The 18,598-nt window shown below is 54.5% G+C and overlaps 2 protein-coding genes and 1 long non-coding RNA gene across 5 annotated transcripts; 2 read left to right on the top strand and 1 right to left on the bottom strand.

The window, feature by feature from the left end:
• Window positions 1-1,300: 1,300 nt before the first annotated feature.
• S100B (S100 calcium binding protein B) lies at window positions 1,301-3,860 on the bottom strand. 3 transcript variants are annotated; one of them, XM_027666237.1, is made up of 3 exons: window positions 3,755-3,860; window positions 2,710-2,862; window positions 1,301-2,255 (listed from the first exon to the last, which is right to left on the bottom strand). In XM_027666237.1, the coding sequence occupies exons 2-3, from the start codon at window positions 2,845-2,847 to the stop codon at window positions 2,115-2,117; spliced, it is 279 nt and encodes a 92-aa protein (XP_027522038.1). In that variant the 5' UTR covers window positions 2,848-2,862; window positions 3,755-3,860; the 3' UTR covers window positions 1,301-2,114. The 3 variants fall into 3 exon arrangements, with proteins under 3 accessions (XP_027522038.1, XP_027522037.1, XP_027522039.1); XM_027666236.1 differs by having other exon boundaries at window positions 3,693-3,773; XM_027666238.1 differs by lacking the exon at window positions 3,755-3,860 and adding an exon at window positions 3,435-3,554.
• Window positions 3,861-4,265: 405 nt separating this feature from the next.
• LOC113958124 lies at window positions 4,266-5,850 on the top strand. Its single transcript, XR_003531419.1, has 3 exons — window positions 4,266-4,668; window positions 4,736-4,904; window positions 5,724-5,850. It is a non-coding gene; the product is annotated as an uncharacterized LOC113958124 (long non-coding RNA).
• A 2,000-nt stretch (window positions 5,851-7,850) lies between these two features.
• Window positions 7,851-17,474, top strand: LSS (lanosterol synthase). The gene is made up of 21 exons (XM_027666193.1): window positions 7,851-8,022; window positions 8,097-8,235; window positions 8,313-8,421; window positions 8,809-8,930; window positions 9,262-9,358; window positions 10,130-10,265; window positions 10,472-10,580; window positions 10,918-11,036; window positions 11,446-11,543; window positions 11,680-11,707; window positions 12,329-12,385; window positions 12,603-12,674; window positions 13,380-13,430; window positions 13,568-13,717; window positions 14,054-14,150; window positions 14,340-14,445; window positions 15,002-15,067; window positions 15,478-15,558; window positions 15,805-15,975; window positions 16,277-16,355; window positions 16,442-17,474. Exons 2-21 carry the CDS (start codon window positions 8,157-8,159, stop codon window positions 16,631-16,633), a joined length of 2,019 nt encoding a protein of 672 aa, XP_027521994.1. The 5' UTR covers window positions 7,851-8,022; window positions 8,097-8,156; the 3' UTR covers window positions 16,634-17,474.
• The last annotated feature ends 1,124 nt before the right edge of the window (window positions 17,475-18,598 follow it).

Raw genomic sequence — 18,598 nt, 5'->3', positions numbered from 1 at the left:
ACAAAGAACACAAGGGGAGCAGAGCTGTGAGTGTAAGCTGCAGTGCAGGCTGGGTGATGGTGAGGCCTGTGACCATGCTGTCTGTTTCAGGAATTTCAATTTTGCCGGCCTGGGAGGCGTGCCAGGGGCTCAGTAGCCTGAGCACTGCACACTGCAGCGTTTGCAGTCAGGGTGCTCACCTCAAAGGAGGACACATACTCTTCCTCTCTGACAAGAGGCACCAGCTCCACCTTCTCCTGTGCTGGGTGAAGCCTCTCTGAATTCCCAGCAGCGGTGCGGCTGAGTAAGGATCAGCCTTACTGCCAGAAACATGGGTGCAGTCCTGCCGTGTCACTCCTTGCTGCTGCTCTCGTGTTGCACTGGCTATGCCAGCATTCAAGCTGCATGTTACAGCTAGCTGCTGCTGCAATGCTGTGCAGAGCTGCTGAACAGGCCTGGTCTTGGGGAAGGATTCCTCATCGTGTGAGCGCTGCTGGTGCAGGGGGACAGAAAGCAGGTGAGATTTGGAGACCCTTGTATGGAAGCACCGCACCCTCGGGTTCAGGCTCCAGAGAGGGTCATGAGTCCTGTCTACCCTTCCTAATCTTGAGGACACTGTGTGCCCCCATTTGTCACACAGTGCCTCAGCTCTGTACTAGTGCTGAAAACAGTGGAACTGTCTCAACAAATGAGCGCTACCCTGGGATGGCAAAATGGCTTTTTGTGCCAGGTGAAGTATAAGATGCTGTCTCTTGTATGCCTGACTCTACCTGAGTGTCCCCTTGCAGAGCTTGGAGGAGACAGGTGAGAGCAGCAAGATGGTTCCTGTCCAAAGACATGTCATTTTGTGCATGAAATCGTTATAAAATGGGGAATGAGGTAAAAACAATGACAACTGTGAGCATCTTTGTCACGAATCTGTCACTATTGATGTTGCTGGCTAGGAATGTCCAACTCACAGGTGTTGATGAGCTGGACAGCAGGTGCAGACTGAAAAAGACAGAAGCATAGACTTTGGGAAGGTTGCCCTAGGTTTAGTTTAGGCTTTGTAAGGGTTCACAACTGCAAGCCCCTGGATGACTCCTGCAGAGGTGCCTTGTGCTCCTTTGTCCTCACAGATGCACCTGCCAGTGTGGACAGGGAGATGGAACATGGTGGTGCTGACAACCTTGAGCTGTTTGGCCAGCCATAGTGACACCAGGGAGGAGGTGAAGGGTCAATGCCCAACAAGAAACCCAGGGCCATGAGCTATAGCAGTGCTTCAGGCTGCATCCTCCAGCCTCCCGCTCTGACGGTGCAGGTCACAAAAGGACATGTTTTCCACCAGAGACTGAAACCACATTTTATTTTTGCCACTTCCACACACTCAGGAGGCTGTACCTGGTCTGTGGTCACACTGGGCCAATCCCCCCATCCCTTCTGACTGAGGCTGGACACCTTACCAAGGCACATCCCAGGCCCAGGAGCTGACCCCAGCCCAGAAGCCTCATACGTTGTTGCTTCCAGTTCTGCAGGCTGCCAAAAGCAGGGAGGATTGATCAACAAGAGGAAAGCCTGGGCTGTTAGATGGTTATGATTTTAGACGGTTATGCTTTGCCTTGCAAGCCAAGGGTGTCTCAATTTGCCAAGAAATGGGTGGGCTCTACTGAGCCCCTGTGAAGGGCCAGGAGCTGGGTTTCCTGGGTTAATGGCATGCACAGAGCCCACAGGAATCACTGGGAGCCTTCCTGTTCAGGCCAGTGGGCTCAGAAACAGGCTTCCATAAACAGCCCCTCTGCATCACCTCATCCTTCAACCCTTAAATTTCCCTTATTCCTTTGCAAGCAAGCTTGGATCATAGGGTCTGCCTGCTTCCAGCCCTGGGCATGTTCCTGGCTTACAACAGCAGGGAAGGAGCTTGAGACAAGGCACTCACACGCTGCCTCCAGCGCGGTGGGCGCTGGCCGATAGGCTTTCCTGAGCTGTGCAGGTTTTTCTTTGTTTCACAAAGCTGCAGAACTTATTAAGCTGCTGAAGTCTAGCACAAGCTGAACTCTAAGGAGCCTTTAGTCACACCCACTCCTTTTCCCAGAGGAGTGATGCTGCCTTGCATCTCTCTGGCATGAGCAGAAGGGGCTCGCCTGCTTTCCACCAGCTCACTCGTGCTCAAAGAACTCGTGGCAAGCGGCAGTGACCATGGCAATGAAGGCTACAAACTCCTGGAAGTCGCACTCAGCGTCCCCATCACTGTCCAGTGCCTCCATGACTTTGTCCACAGTCTCCTGGTCTTTGATTTCCTGAAGGGATAGAAATAGGCAGCCAAAGCTGGGGAGGACCAGAGTGGGACCCAGACAGTAACATGTCCCCCCTTCTCTGGTGCTCTCATGGCTGAATCTCTGTTCAGACACATCGTTTCCAGTCTGTGTTGGGGCACTGCCCTGTGCCTCTGGGAATTGCAGCCACAGCTGTGCTGCTGGGAAGAGACCTCTTGAGCCCCTTGGGGTGAGGCTGTCTCCCCATCTCAGGGAAGGAAATTTCCCTAGTATCCAACCCACACCCCAGCCTGCACGCAGGCTGTTGCACTTGTCCTGCTGCTCTGCAGAGCTGGAGCAAATGATTTAGCACCCTGATGTGTGGATAAACCACTTCCCCTGCTCTTGCTTCCCATGGGAGACAGAGTTAGTGGAGTGCAGAAGCTGCTTAATGCCACCTGAGCCCAGCCAGGCGAGCTGTGAGGAGGACAATACTTACACTGAGGAAATGGGTCAGCTCATTGTTAATGAGCTCCTTCAGTTCTGATTTCTTCAGCTTGTGCTTGTCTCCCTCCTTGCCGGAGTACTGGTGGAAGGCATCGATGATGGCGATCATGCCCTTCTCCAGCTCAGACATGGTAAAGGCGTGGCCCTGAGGTCAGAGGGGACGATCAGGACATTAACCTGGGCAAGCTCCAGCAACCCCTTTTGCTTTGGAAGCACAGCCACCTTGATCAGCAAAATCGGACCCCGTGCTTAAAGCATCTGCTGGGAAGGACTGACAGAAGCTCTGGCTTCAGGGGAAAAGCTTATGAGAGACTGTGACTCTGCTTTCAAGGGCTCTCGAGAAATGCAGAGCCACAACACGAGGAGAGAGGCAGGTAAGGGTTCATTTTGCTCACAGAGCTTCAGAACAGTTTTGCTGTCCACTCTGTCACAGGCAGCCTCGCCTATGCCTTTGCCTGCATGCCTGTCTCCAGCCGAGCAGTCAGGGGAACCAGGCAGGATCCAGTTTTGATGAGTGCCAGTAGGACGAAATAAGCACCTCTCTAACCTCTCTCCTCCCTCACTTGATCTGGGGACCCTCCTGGGACTGATAATCATTGGAATTGCAGCGTTTCCTGCAGATTTTACAAACAGACAGACAAACCAAAAAGGGAGAGATGCAAAACCACCTTCCCAAAAGCTGGGAAAAAAACCTAACGGCACTCTGTTCGTTCATACCCCACAGGTAAAGCGTCTCCTGCCCTGTGACCTGGCTCCTGTTTCTCCACCACAAGGCACTAAATCTCATCCCACCGCCTTATTCTCCAGCTGACTTCCTCCCCCATGCAGCAGTCAGTGTCCAAACAGAAAGACTGTTTCCGATCAGGTAGGAAATATTCCCGAAGCAATTCATGCGTGCATTCTAAGAGCCCTTTGCATGCTCACGACCTGCCTCCTTCCCCGTCCGCAAGGCTGAGGAGGGTTTCGGCTCCCCACCGGCTCCGCAGCGCTCGGTGCCCCGGCGCTGCCCCCGCCCGGCATCCCCCGGCCCCTCTCACCTCCCTGCTGCCGGCGGGGCTGTGGCTGAGCAATGGGCACCCCAGGGACTCGCTGCCTTCTTATGCCGGAGGCGGGGAGCCCCTGGAGCCAATGGCAGGCGAAGGCGGGGGTGTCCGGGCCGGGCTCCGGGCCCGCAGCGCTGCCCGCAGTGGCGCTGACCCGCCGCCAGCCCACGGCCGCCCACGTGAGAGCCGCTGTGGCCCTTGGTCCCTTCACTGTGCACCCCTGAGACTCGCCTGACCGCGTCTTCTCTGCCCCCTCCCCGTGCCTTTGCGGGGCAATCACGATTGTATCGGGCTCTCAGTGCTTGATGGACAGGGCTGGCGGCAGCGGCCGCTCCTCCCGAATCCCTGCTGGGGAAAGAGTGCCGGGTCCGGGGTGTGCCTGCCTTACCCCGGCGAAAAGCTGCGTGGAGGGGCCGTGGGTTCTCACACGGCTGTCACTCGGCCAGTGACTGTGACACCACCCTTGTGACTTGGGGGGGCAGGAATCTCCTGGCTGCATGTACCTGCTGCCCGTGTCGCAGCCACGCGGTGGGCTCCCAGGCCCCCTGCCAGTCCCAGCAGCCACCGTTAACCGGTATTATATGCACTTTTGTCTAAACCCAAGAGCTGGAAGTTTCCTTTCCACCAGAGATCCCCCTTTCAGGCTTGTGCACAGACCCGATGGAGGTGACACTGTGTGGGGACATTGCAGGCAGGCCAGCAGGGAACGAGGATGTGGAGGGCAGTAAGTGACTAACAGCAAGAGCAGCAGGTGACAAACAGCAAGAGCAGCAAGCAGCATCTTTCACCTAGACTGTTCCCGGTGGCACAGGACAAGCAAATGGTTAATAAACACAGAGAACAGGCTGAAGAAAGCAAGTTTCACTGTGTTTCATTGCGAAGTCACACTGTTTCCCAGGAATAAGATGGTATGAGCCGAAGTTGAAGCTGTCTGATGTTACTGTTGAGGCATGTCGCCATTTACACCTTTTTCAGCTCAGCACGCGATCAGTAACTGCTTTATGTCGGAGGCCTTTGTTGGATTTCAGGCTCAGTGTGACTCAGAACGCGGTACTCCTGCTAACTAAGAAGACGGTGAGCAGTGCCCATGATGAAGAGCCCAGTTTGTTGCCACACTCAGCTCCTGCAGAGAAACGTGGAAAGGGTAAGAGCCTTGGGGGCTTGGGGGGTGGGATGAAGGTCTGGACCTCTTAAAAAAAAAAAAAAGTCCCTTTCAAGAGGCAAGACCAGGTTGCTGGACAGACACATTTCCTGGCAGTTCCTTCATTCCTCAAATCTACTGAGACACCACCTACCATGTTACTTAACTTTTTCATGTACTGGTGTAAAAGAAACCCATCTACATTGATCATTTCCTTACATCAGCTCATGGAAGCTTTTGTAACAGGTCCAAACACTGGTTTGGGAAAAAATAATTTCCCTAGCATTAAGTCTGAGTATGTTGACTCTAAATATTTATCTGGCCCCTGAAATTCTTGCATTTATGACATTGCAAACTACAGCAGTTATCTGTGTTCTGATTGGACTGTCAGGAACAGCAGGGATGCTTTTAGGCAGTGGTGTTCCTAGTGCAGAGGTAGTTTGTCAACAGTCTTGCACTATTTGATTTTTTTTCCATGGATATTTTCATTCATGTAAGAGCTGGCTATAAATGGGGCTCTCTGTCAGCAGGAAAGAAACAGTGTTTTTCTCTGCTGATGGCAATTTGATCTGGTAGATCTGTTAGCTCAGTCCTTAGCCAAGAAATGCATTAAAGCACATAATTTCTAGTCAGAGATGAGGTCCTAGCTCAGCTTCTTTAAACCATTTTCTGATGTCATTCTGGAAAGTGACCTTTCATTAAAATGGAACAGAAAAATTAGCATTTGACAGATCAAAACACAAACAGTCTTGAAATACCCTTTCCCAATGATTCTTACTGTCCATTTCACCCCCAAATCATTCTGACTTCTCTATTTTACAGGTGTGGTCTGGAATGATCTGCTGATAAGCGGGAAGGAGCAGAAGGATCAGGTGGGAACACCAAAAACCTTGCCCCTTTCCTGATTCTGCTAATGAGCAGCTCCAAGGGACTTCCCTGTTCCTTGTCCAGGCTCATATCCTGGTCTCCTGGGTCATCCCTGACCCAGCCAGTGACAGTCCAGGAGGTCTGGGCATGGGTGGGGGGCTGTGAGCTGGCTGTGCTTTCAGTGCTGCCCAAAGAGCCGCTTCTGTTATTTTAAAATTCATGTCTTGATCTTTGATCAGGAGAGTGTGACCTTGGGGTTCCTTTCCTCAGAGTCAGGGCTTCCTGGCCAGCACTTTGGGCTGACATGTTTAAAGAAACAAGGGGGTTTTACAGTGCCCAAGGCTGAGCAAAACACTTCAGCCCTCTGCCTGTCTCCCTCTCTGTGGTAAAACACAATGTGGGCTCTTCATACCAGGCTCAGAGAGACAAGCCAGCCTATTTCTTTGTCTCTCTGGTGTGTGTGGCGCCAGGCTCTGCCAGACTACGAGACAAAGGCCAGCAGTCATTGAACTGGGAGAAAAAAGCAATGAAAGAAGTGGAATTTGGGTGGGAGGGTGAAGAAGCTGCTTCTGCCTCTGCAGCGCTCACAGTGCCAGCACAGAGAGCAGCGTTGCAGGGAGCAGGTTCCCCAGCTCTGTCCATGGGCACTGAGTTCATGTCTGAAGCTACAAACCCAGCAGCCAGAGGTGAGCTTGTTCCTGGCTGAGTTCAGCTGAGGGCCAGACATAGAAAAACTTGTATAAAAATAATTCTGAGATAACAGCAGTTTGGCAATTATTAAAAATTTTGGAGGCAGGTAGATTGTATAAAGACAGAAAAATAAATCCAAGTGGTTCATCTTCCACCATGGCCTTTAGACAAACATTACCATAAATATCTAGAGATTTTGGCATCTGCAAGGAAGTGGAGATACTTACATAAAGCTCATCTCAGCAGATTCATTACGACAATTCTTTTTGTCTTAAACCAAAAATAAGCCTAATCTATAAAATAAATACCAAATTAATTCTTTAATTCACAAATAAAACTACTGCATCCTTTCCAAATAATCCTTGAGGTTATGCTGGACAAGAGTGAAGAGCTATTTGCTAGCAGAGGAGCAATTTAAATTCGACTTGTAGTGTGCATTATATACTATAAGTATTAAGTATTATAAGTAGTAAGAGACAGGCATGTTTCTGTCCTCGGATGCTGATGGACATGACATTTGGGAGTAGCTCTTTCATCCCTGGGCCCCCTGAGGTCCCTAGGAGTGGCTGTGCCAGGTAGCGCATGGACATGGAGGTGGTTTTCCACCAGCTGAGCTTGATCTGGTGTCACTTCTGTGGCATGAGGGAAGCCAAGTCACTCTGAAAAGCAGTAGAAAGAAATCTTATCACTCCGTTTAACAAAGTCCATGATAAATTCGCACCCTCACATATGCACAAATTCCCAGCCCTTTCAACACAGTAAGTACAGCATCTCTGGGATTTACCCCCCTGTGTGCCTGATGGCGTTTGTAGCTCCTTTTCGGAGCCTTCCTGAGCCGAGGGGCTTTGAAGGGCTGAAAACATGAGCTGGGTACCCAGGTTTGTTATTGCCATTAATGATGGAAACCACTGGCTGGGCTTTGGGGGTCCAGAGTCGCTCTGGGGGTTGGCGCTGTCCTCCAAAGGGACGGGAGGGCTGTCGGGGTGTGCAGCCTTGGGCAAGCAGCGCGGTCCGTGTGGCCTGGTCAGACGTTCAGGACCCGGGATTCCACGCCCCGCTCTCGGCCGGGAACGGCGGGCGGGGCGGGAGGAGCCGAGAGGGGACGGCCGGGGGCGGGGCTTCCGCCCGGCCTCGCGCCCCCATTGGCTGCCGCCCGTGAGGCGATGTGGGACCAGGTGGCTCTGGCGCGGCCCCGGTGGCGGGATCGGGTTCGGGTTCGGGTTCGGTGTCGGGATCGGGACCGGGAGCGGGAGCGGCGATGGCAGCGGGCAGCGGGTGGGTCCCGGCGGTGGGATCGGGATTGGGTGCTACGGTGGCGGCGGGCAGCGCTGTCCCATGGGGCGGAGCGCGGTGGCGGCCGCGGCTCAGGGTGCCCGTGTCCCCCAGGGCGATTCGGCGGCGGGGCGGCCCTCGGCGCTCGGCGGCGGCCACGGAGCTGCCGGCCTGGCGGCTGCGCTGCGAGGGTGGGCGGCAGCGCTGGCGCTACCTGGGCGATGGCGATGGCGATGTCGGAGAGCCGCGGGCGCAGACGGCGCTGGAGCAGCACAGCCTCGGGCTGGACACGGTGCGAGGGGCCCGGGCCGGGGCGGCGGGGCCGCTCCCGGGACGCCCCGCTGAGGTGCCGCTGTCTCCCCGCAGGGCGCGACGCTGCGGGCGCTGCCGGCGGCCGACTCGGCCCGGGAGGCGGCCCGCAGGGGGATGCGGTTCTACGCGGCCCTGCAGGCCGAGGATGGGCACTGGGCGGGCGACTACGGCGGACCGCTGTTCCTGCTGCCAGGTAGGCCTGGGGCACCTGCCCGGGGGTGGGCGTGTACAGTTCGGCTCTGTACAGTGCCGGCCCGTCTGGTCCTCCAGGTCTCCTCATCACCTGCCACACGGCCAAAATCCAGCTGCCGGAGGGGTTCCGGAAGGAGATGATACGTTACCTGCGCTCTGTGCAGCTCCCAGACGGAGGCTGGGGTTTGTGAGTAGCAAAGATGCTTCTTTGAGGGATGGCCTCTCCAAGGCCCAGCACTTGGAGCTGCTGTCAGATGTGCCCAGGCTCAGGGAGGGGGGCTCGGCACCTGTGATAGCTTTGGGTGTTTGGACTTGGTTGTGCAGCACTTCAGATACTCTGTCACAGAGATGGCCAGAGCATCAAGTCTGGCCATATCTCCTCTGTGTCACTCTATGCCAAAGCATCATATGCTACTGAGTAGTGCAGAGCAATGTTTCTTCCTGGATTAATTTTCACAGTCACCCCCGGCATTGCACTTCACCCTGACAAAAACAGCCCTGCTCAGTGGGTTATGTCTGGCTAATGCCAATAGCTGGCTAATGGCCGTGGTGTCTCTGCGTATGTGCCTGACAGGCATGTGGAAGACAAATCAACGGTGTTTGGCACAGCACTCAACTACGTAGCACTGAGGATCCTGGGGCTCGGACCGGATGACCCTGACATCATGCGGGCCCGTGTCAACCTGCACAGCAAAGGTCAGCCATGGGGCTGGGACACTGGTCAGAGAGGTCTGGCTGGACCTGAGGGCTACATGGAACATGAAGGGCAGCATAGAACATGGGGGGCTGCCAGGTAGTGGAAGTACTGTTGCTCTTGCTTGCCCTTGGTGGCACCTGTGTTTTCAATTAGCGGTGGGAAGCTGTGTTATGTTTTTGTACCATTGCCTGCTTGCCCTGTTTTGGGACGTGTGTCTCAGCCTGAGTAGTGTGTTCCCAAATATGGGGAGAAGTGGGCCCTGTGATGGGGAAAAAAGAAGGGAGCTGGCATGGCTGCGTTAACCCTGTAAGCTGATACTGTTCTCTGCAGGAGGTGCTGTGGGAATCCCTTCCTGGGGCAAGTTCTGGCTGGCTGTCTTGAACGTTTACAGCTGGGAGGGAATGAACACGCTTCTCCCAGAGATGTGGTATGTGCCCCCCTTATTGTGGAGGGAGGAGATGTTGTCAGTCCTGCTGTCAGCCTCAACCTAGAACTGTCTCAGGCACTGATGTTTGCTTGGATAACTCCAGCTATGGTCTGGAACTAGAGGTGGTCAGGCTGCTTGTCAGCTGGGAGCCAGCAGCAGGCCAGCCAGTGGGTGCATAGCACTGAACACTGCACCCAAGGGAAGTGCCACAGCTCAGCCCAGTTAGCATTACCCACAGGATCCCTGATACATCTGTGTGCTCCCTACCTGTCACCATTATCTTCTGGCCAGCCAGAACTTGGCCTTTAGCAGAGGGGACAGTCACATGTAAGGCTACCAGCCCTAACCCTCACTTGTACCCTCTCTGATTACTCAGAGGGCTGCTGGGTGTCAGAGAGGGAAAGGGTGTCACATTATCTCTGGGGGAAATCAGGGGCTGCACAGGACCAAGGGCTGCTGGTGCTTTGTCATCAAATGCCAGTAACTGTCAGTCTGGGCCTCTGCTTTCAAAGTCCCACATGACTGAACTGACTTCTCCCCTCCCTATTCTCTGAGCTCAAGGTCCTCCTTGCCCTCTGTCTTCTGGGCCAAGAGCGGTGTCTGCTGGCCCTGGTGGGGAGGGAGCACCCCTGTTGCAGTGTCAGGCTGCGTTTATATCCCCTGGTGCAGGGGACAGGAAAAGGTGTGCCCTGCTCTGGGAATTCCACACACCATCTCTCTGTGTTGCCCTAGGCCCTCCTTGTTCCTCACAACCTTCTCTGTTGCAATCAGGCTGCTTCCCACGTGGTTCCCAGCCCATCCTTCCCGGCTCTGGTGTCACTGCCGCCAGGTTTACCTTCCCATGAGCTACTGTTACGCCAAGCGTTTGTCAGCAGAAGAGGATGAGCTCATACGGAGCCTGCGGCAGGTAAGGAAGGAGCTGATCCTCCTGGACAAGGATACATGGCTCCATGACTGCCTGCTGTGCTTGGCCATGTCCTTGTGCGCCAGCCTCTGGCTTCCAAAGCGGCATCTCTTATCCCTGCATGAGCACTCTGTCAGACAGCAGAGTAACTGCTCCTGGGCGCTTGCTCCCAGCTTTCCGGGCTGATGCTCTGTGTTGTCTTGTGCCAGGAGCTGTACGTGCAGGACTATGCCAGCATAGACTGGCCAGCGCAGAGGAACAACGTGGCTGCCTGTGATGTGTACACCCCACACAGCTGGCTGCTGGGCGCTGCCTATGGTGAGCGTGGGGGGCCCTGTCCCCTGCCACTCTCTGCTGCTGCTCGTGCAGCTGAACCTGCCTTGCACCATGGGGGCTCTTCAGGGTCTGCTGGCAGCTACTGCTGTATGCTCTGGAGCTGGGATGGAGACATGGATTATGTGATCCATGGGCTTCTCCCTCCCTGAGAGCATCAGGGCCTTGTGCCCAGGTCCTCGGGCTGCTCTGGGGCAGAGCAGTTCTACGCTTTCCTCAACTGGTCGTGGTGTGAGCCAGGGTGCAGCCTGCCACAGCAAGTGAATCTGGCTGCACGGGGTGGGTTTTTGTTTTCATTTCATGTCCCTTTCTTCTCCTGTAGCCATCATGAACATGTATGAAGCCCACCACAGCACTCACCTGCGGCAGCGAGCCATCGCAGAACTGTACGACCACATCAAAGCTGATGATAGATTCACCAAGTGCATCAGCATTGGGCCAGTAGGACATATGCTGTTAATCCTTTAAATATCTCACCCTTTGTTATTTAGGGACCAGCTTGTGCCCTTCCCCAGAGCTTTGCATTTGTGGCATGTAACCGGTAATCACCAGATCTTGCTTAACTCCTGATGTTTAAGAGTGTAAGGCCAACAGGGCACAGGAGATGCAGAGAGCATGGGGATAGCTGGTGAGGGGTACCTGTCCTTGAGGTCCAGAGAAATGCTGTGAGGAGAAGCTCTGGAGTAATGTCATGGCACCTGCCCCCCTAACTCAGCTATGCTGGGTGATGGAGCCATTGGGATCAAGGCCGGGACAACCTCTGGATGGCTTTGTGCTGAGTGGGAGGGATCTATGTCTCTGGGGCTGGAAGAAGCTCTGTCCAGAGCAATGACAGTGCTCCCTGTGGCAGATTTCCAAGACGATCAACATGCTGGTTCGCTGGTTTGTGGATGGGAAGAACTCCCCAGCTTTTCAGGAGCATGTTTCCAGGATCCCGGACTATCTCTGGTAAGGGCTGAGTGTGACCCTTCTGGTACAGCACAGGGCTCTGATCCCTGTGGATTAAGCACACTGGGGCTGCCGACGTGCTTCCTGGTGCTCCCACTGTGTCTGTTCTGCATCACTGTGCTCTCTCCTCCCACAGGCTGGGCCTTGACGGCATGAAGATGCAGGTGAAGTGCTGTAGGAGTTCAGCTATGACTGAAGGGACTGTGGCATGCTGGGGCAGCCCATGGAGTAATGGGATAGCATGTTCATCCCGAGCCTGAGCTCCTGGCACCTCACCTCTGGTGCCTGATGGCCTTCTCTGTCTCACTACCACTTCCACCAGCTGTGCCAGGAGGGAATAGTGCCTGTCCTGCTAATTTGCCTCTCTGTGGCTGTGAGCTGAGGGGCCAGCTCTAGGCCTCCATTTCCTTCATTCCCACGGGCTCTGGGAGAAGGGAAGGAGAAAGCCAGGCCCCTGATCCTGCATGTGGTCTGGGCTCTGCTTCTCTCAGAGCCGTTGTGTCCTGCTGCTCCTTAGCGCTGGCCAGAGCTCCTGCCTTGGCTGTGCACAGAGCAGGCTAAAGCAACTGTCTTATTTCCTGTTCCCTTGCTGTCCCTTGACCTGCTGCATCTGTCCCCTCTGTGCCAGCGTATCAGCTGTGATGCTGAATGGCATAAAACTGAGACACAGGGTGGAGGCAGCTAGTGGGTGTGATGTGGGAGGGATATGCTGCCCCACAGACCCCACATCTGGGTCAGGGTGCTGGCTAGCACCTGCCTCTCACTATCAACATTCTCTCTTGCAGGGCACAAATGGATCCCAGCTCTGGGATACCGCCTTTGCCATCCAAGCCTTCTTGGAGGTAATGCACCCTGCAGTGCTACGTGCTGCCTTGGGAAAATGTTTTCCTCTCACATGTCCCCGAATACCAGAGCTCCTGCTATGCACTCTGTTGGAGCTCTGCTGTGTCAGTTCTGGCCTGGCATCTGTGACTGAGCTAGGCAAACACACGTCTGCTCAGAGCATGTTTGGTGGCCACAGCTCCTTGTTGAGTGCTAACTGTGTGCCTCTTTTTCCAGGCAGAAGCTCAGGAGATGCCTGAATTCACATCCTGCCTCCAGAACGCCCATGAGTTCCTCAGGTTCTCCCAGGTGAGCAGAGCCCTTTGGTGGGGTCTCACACACTGGTTGTGCACACTTGGCTTCTGCTCAGAACCCTGTTTGATGCATCTGTTGCCTTCTGAAGAGCTCTTCTGAAGGGCTGGACTAGCAAAGTTCTAGGGACAACCTCCTGTTTTCTGCTCCCTGTTTTCAGGGAACCATCTTTGCAGCTTGGTGAGGATCTTGGCCAAGCCCAGGGATATTTGGGTTGGCTGCCTGAGCTTAGAGAGGCTGCAAAACTTAAAGCTTAGGCTTCTTTGCCTTTCGTCCTCTCTTTTACCAACACATTTGAGGCACCGTTCTGGGAAACCCAGGCCCTGTGGCTAGTGACTGTATGAACTCAGTTCTGCTGGCCAAGTCAGTGGCTCAAGGTGGGAGTCACTGTCACCAGCAGCTTGGTGCAGATGCAGTCAGTCTTGTTCACAGTGTTGCCAATGGGAGCATTCAAAGCAGATGGTTCCCTGGCAGGAAAGCTTCCAAAGGGGGGACTTTAGCAACACTTGCTTAAACCAGGCCAAAAGGTGATTTCTCTTGAGTACTCTCTGCTCCAGAGCTGACCTCTTCTCTGTCTGCTTCCCTCAGTGAAAGACAGGTGCTGTGCACTTGGACATTGTTCTGCACCTGCAGTGGTTTCAGCCCGTGGTCCTGCAGCCAGGCACCTCCAGGCTGCCCTCACTTGTTTCTTGCCTCCTGCAGATCCCGGAGAACCCACCTGACTACCAGAAATACTATCGCCATATGAACAAGGTACGGTGACTGGGACTGGTCTCCGAAGGACTTGTGACCAGGGCGGGGATTTGGGCAGGGGGGACAGGAATGAGGGGCAATACCTGCCCCCCTACAAGGTCAGGGGAAGGTGCTGAGCTCACCTGATCCATTTCCAGGGTGGCTTCCCCTTCAGCACGCGGGACTGTGGCTGGATCGTGGCAGACTGCACAGCAGAGGGGCTGAAGGCGGTCATGCTGCTGCAGGAGAAGTGTCCCTTCATAGCCAATCTTGTGCCCCCCGAGCGCCTCTTTGATGCTGTGAATGTGGTAAGTGCTGCAAAAATTAGGGCCAAGGGAAATGCAGACAGGTAAACCTGTAAGAGAAGTCAAGGCCTGAGTGGTTGTTAGATCTGGTATTAGATCTGGTTAGATCTGAGGCCTGGTGTGGCAACACTCTCTTGGCTGTGATACAGAGCTGCCTATGTAACATAATGTGATGTGATGGCCTAGATTGGACCTGCCTGTCCCTGTGGTTTGGGACCTTGGTTGTCTGCCAGCCCCTAGACCTGTGGGTCTGACTTTGTCCTCATACCTGGCTTGGGGCCAGACTGGGGTGGTACTGCCTGTGAGCTAGTCCCAGCCCTTCTCTGCTTGTCTGGGCAGTTGCTGAGCATGAGGAACTCAGATGGAGGCTTTGCCACATATGAAACCAAGCGAGGAGGCCACTTACTGGAGATGCTGAACCCCTCGGAGGTGTTTGGTAAGGGGAGCTGTGGGGGCTGGTTGTCCTGCCCACTGTGAAGGGACAAAGTGGCCTGGCCTCCCCATGCCCAGTGGGTGTCTGATGTAGGATCAGTGTGCTGTGGATCTGAGGGAGAGGCTGGCAGCAGCTGACCCGCAGACTCCTCACAAAGGGGCTGTGGCACTGATACCCTTCACCTGCTGGCAGGTGACATCATGATCGACTACACGTACGTGGAGTGCACGTCGGCTGTCATGCAGGCACTGAGACACTTCCAGAGCGAGTTCCCTGAGCACCGAGCCCTGGAGATCAGGTGAAGCTCTCAGATGAGAGCTGGACAGGGGAGAAGACAGGCTGCACTTCTCAAGCTGCCTGCCATGGCCTCTTGGCACAACCCCTGCTGAGTCCTGTTAGGGGTCTTGCCTGGATCTCTACACTGGCATGGGGCAGCCCCGGCGGTGGCCAGCCTGGATACTGGTGACCTCTCCAAACCAGAGTGCCCTGCAAGAGTCTTGGGGCCCCGCCTGTCCCAAGGAGCAAGGCATAGACTGTTTGGGATCAGGCTGGGAGAAACTGGTGGAGATCTGTCTGCCTCTTGACTTAGCAATTCTCTTGCTCTTGCAGCCAGTTGCAGGCTGGGCCCTGCTTGCCAATACCATGAGGCAGAGAAGCCCCAGCTGGGGCACATACACCCACATGTTATACTTACATATATCCTGAACTATGTAGCTGCTTGTCTGCATGCTTTTGCCTCTTGTGCCCTCCAATAATGGGACCCATCAAAGCCTCAGAGGGGCTGATGGAGCTCCCAGTGAAGCAGACACTGAGTTTGAGCTGCTTGTGAAGTGGGTGGCTTCTCTCCTGTCCAGGGAGACTCTGCGGAAGGGCCTGGATTTCTGTCGCAAGAAGCAGCGAGCGGATGGGTCCTGGGAAGGGTAAGCTGTATTCCCAGTGCCCAGTTTTCTTCTGGCTGCCCTAGAGCAAGAGTGATCATGATGGCAGGCATTCCTGGCTGGTAGGATCTGTGGGAGGGGAAGCAGGGGCTGATCCTCCTCTAGCTGCTGTGCTTTGCTCTCCATTACTCTCCCTCCAGCCCAGGTGGAGCAGGTACCTTGTTCATTGCACAAGACCCTGAGAAGCCTTGGGGGTCAGGGTGGTCCCAGTTCTGCTGACACCTGGGTTAGCTAGGAGCAGGTGTGGTGGGACTGGACATGGTTGTGCCATAGGGGAAGGCAGGCTGCAGCTCTGTGCCTGGCTCTGCTGTTCTGTGAACACAGCCATGTCACAGCCTGCCTCTTCCTGGGGCCTCGCACCCCTGACAGTGCTGCTCTCCCCTTCCTCCTAGGAGCTGGGGGGTTTGCTTCACCTATGGCACCTGGTTCGGTCTGGAGGCATTTGCCTGCATGCAGCACACATACCATGACGGGTGAGAAGGGGCTGTCTGGGTGCCCTGCCCCTACCTGCCTCATGGGTCAGGGCAGGACTCCATGGTGGGGCTAGGGGGATGCCCTTGCTGTACATGGACTCTCCTGCCTCAGGGACTGCTTCTCCCAGGAGCAATATGGCCAGGACACTCACTGTGGGCACAGCTTCTCTTTACAGCTGAGAACCGTGGGTGCCCAAACGCTCCCTGTCCCCAGTCCTGTCTTGACTCTGTGCCTCATCCCTGCAGGGCTGCGTGCCAAGAGGTGGCCCAGGCCTGCCAGTTCCTCCTCTCCAAGCAGATGGCAGATGGCGGGTGGGGAGAGGATTTCGAGTCCTGCGAGCAGCGCACGTATGTGCAGAGTGCTGAATCACAGATCCACAACACCTGCTGGGCCCTGCTGGGGCTCATGGCTGTCAGGTAGGAGCAGCCTCACCTGGCCCTGAGTGCTCAGGGAGATGGGAGATGCAGGCTGGGTTGTGGGGCCTTGGGCTTGGCTGGTGTGGGCCAATGCAAAGCAAAGGTTTTGATCACAACTACAGGCCTGCAGCCTAGGAAAATGTTCTGGTGTTCTAGGATTGTGGGGGACCCTTTCCAAAGCATTCAGCGTGCCTGGGACAAGCTTGGGGCAGCCTGGAGGTGGTTGAGTTCCCCAAGTGCATGGATGGGGTGTTGCAGATAGTTGGGATGAGGGTGTTCACATCTCTCTTGTGCTTTGCAGGTACCCTGACATGGATGTGCTGGAAAGAGGCATTAAAGTGTTGATTGATAAGCAGCTGCCCAATGGGGACTGGCCTCAGGTACATCTTTAGTCTTCCTAAGGGGTTCCTGAACACCCTGCAGTCCCGTGTCACTCATACCATTCTGCTCTCTGCTTCTCTCCCAGGAGAACATTGCCGGGGTGTTCAACAAGTCGTGTGCCATCAGTTACACCGCGTACCGCAACGTCTTCCCCATCTGGGCACTGGGCCGGTTCTGCCGCCTGCACCCCGACAGCCCCCTGGCAGGGCAGCTGCGAGCTGGGCTGGGGCCCTGGGGAGGGGCAGGGCAGGCTGTGCAGGAAACCATGTCTGCCTGAACCTGGGCCACTGGGGCTGCCAGGGCCTTGGACTTGGCTTGGGTACTGGCGGCTGTGTGGGACCACGGGGGTGTGTGCTGCGTGGGATGTCTCAGTGCTGACCTTAGCATGTGGACTGCTCTCTCTGCCAGGGAGGGGTGCTGCCCTGGTGCTGCAGAGCCTCTGCTTGCTGGTGAACCTCTTCTAAACATTCCCTTTTTAAGGTTTTTCCGAGGTATATTCTCCATCCTGGGATGGGGAGTGAAGTGCCTTTTCAAACCATTTGGAAGATCTTAGAAAGCTGCCAAGCTGTGTTGTGTTCCACGTCTGGACAGACTCTCATCTTGAGTAGAGCAAGTCTGCCTTTATCCTCCCAGGATGGCTGGCTGTACCAAGAGTGTGGGATTTGGGGCCTCGCCATAGTGCCCAGTATTATGATGGGGGACCCTGCACAATCCCTGCTGAGCTGGCCTCTGTACTGTGGGTGCCAGTGACAGCCTTTAAAGCACTGTCTGGAGCCTGTGCTGGGAGGGGAAGGGCACCTGTCCTCCCCCATACGTGTGGAAAAAAGGAGTGCTTCACTCAATTTTCTTATGGTTTTGTCCCCCAGCTGATGGCATCTGGCTTCCCAGCACCTCAGAGGTGAAATCACCACCATTGTTCCCACTTTGGAGAAGGGGCGGCTGAAGCAGGAAGCCCTGAGGTGGTTGGCATCAGGGCACAGCCTGGGCCCCTGGGCTCCAGCCTTCCCCCAGCACAGCAAGTGCCTCTGCTCAGGCCATGGTGCCATTGTACATTCATAGTCAGAGCTGGAAGACTGACAGGTTAATAAATTGTTAATGGTGAGGCAAGAGGATTTTAACTGTGTTGTTCTCCTTACTGTCTGCCCAGTGTGGGTCCCAAGCAGAGGGGAGCTGGCACAGCAGCCTCATGTCACCTGGCTTGGGTTCCCTGTCCCCAGAGATATGAGCATCATCTCCACCAACAAGCAAATCATGCTGGGAGTCTGTGCCTCTTCAGATGCTTTTGGCCCCAGAAAAATATAATGAAGGAAGCAGTTGGCTAAACTTCCTTCATCCTGCTCCTTACACTTGTGCAGATAAACAGGATAGAAAAGCCTATTTAAGTAAATTCAGCTCAGGCTGTGTTGACAGCCCTGGTTGCCTTTTCCAAATTCTGGACACCTTTACACCTGTCTGTGAGATTACTCTGCATTTAAATTTCTTCTTGCTGAAACTGAATTATTCAAGTGTCACACTGTGATGTGTCTTGAGAGGACATGACTGTTTGGATTTCACCTAGCTCTTGGCTTTAACCAAACTAGGGTTGCCTTGCAAATTTTTTAACCATAAAATGCTTAATGTAATTAGTTTTCTGTCCTCTCTTGGAATTCTAGGAACTCTTTTTTCGGTTCTTTCAGTTTCAGAGCAGGAAAATGTTCCCTCTGCTTTGCGGTGGGGGACTCGTGGTGAGTAGCATTACATCACATACAGCAGAGATGCTGGGCAGCAAACAGGGGCTCTTCAAAGGTAAACCAAACCTGTTAGCTTAGGGGTTCAGGCTGCACTTTGTTTTTGTCTTGTTTCTGAGTGAGAGATTATAAAATTTGCAAGGTAGTGTTCAAGTTCAGTACAGTAGAAGACTGTAATTATGATTCCTAAATAGAGTGTGAAAGCTGTTTTTCTCTGCCTGAGCTAAGGCCATTTGAATGGATTTTAGGTCTTGATGGTGTTTTTTCATGTTTTAAAGCTGTCTTAGGCACTCCTGTGAGTTGAAGCCTCAGGCTTCAACTTGGCAGTCAGCTCAGTTTTCTCAGGTGTCTGACAAGTGGGTCCCTGGTTGAGCCTGGACAATGACATGACTTAGGTGAAATTACATTCTTGGGGTACTGGTATCTTAAATACCAACTGTGAGGTGCTCTGATGTGTCATGGCTCAAAGGCCAGGCTGCTCACAGGCTGGGACACTTGGGTTCTCTAGTCTCCCT

The sequence above is a fragment of the Corapipo altera genome, unplaced genomic scaffold (genome assembly GCF_003945725.1).
Source record: "Corapipo altera isolate COAL_440 unplaced genomic scaffold, ASM394572v1 81, whole genome shotgun sequence".
In the NCBI taxonomy this organism is placed as follows: domain Eukaryota; kingdom Metazoa; phylum Chordata; class Aves; order Passeriformes; family Pipridae; genus Corapipo; species Corapipo altera.
This window is presented reverse-complemented; position numbering and strand designations above follow the sequence as displayed.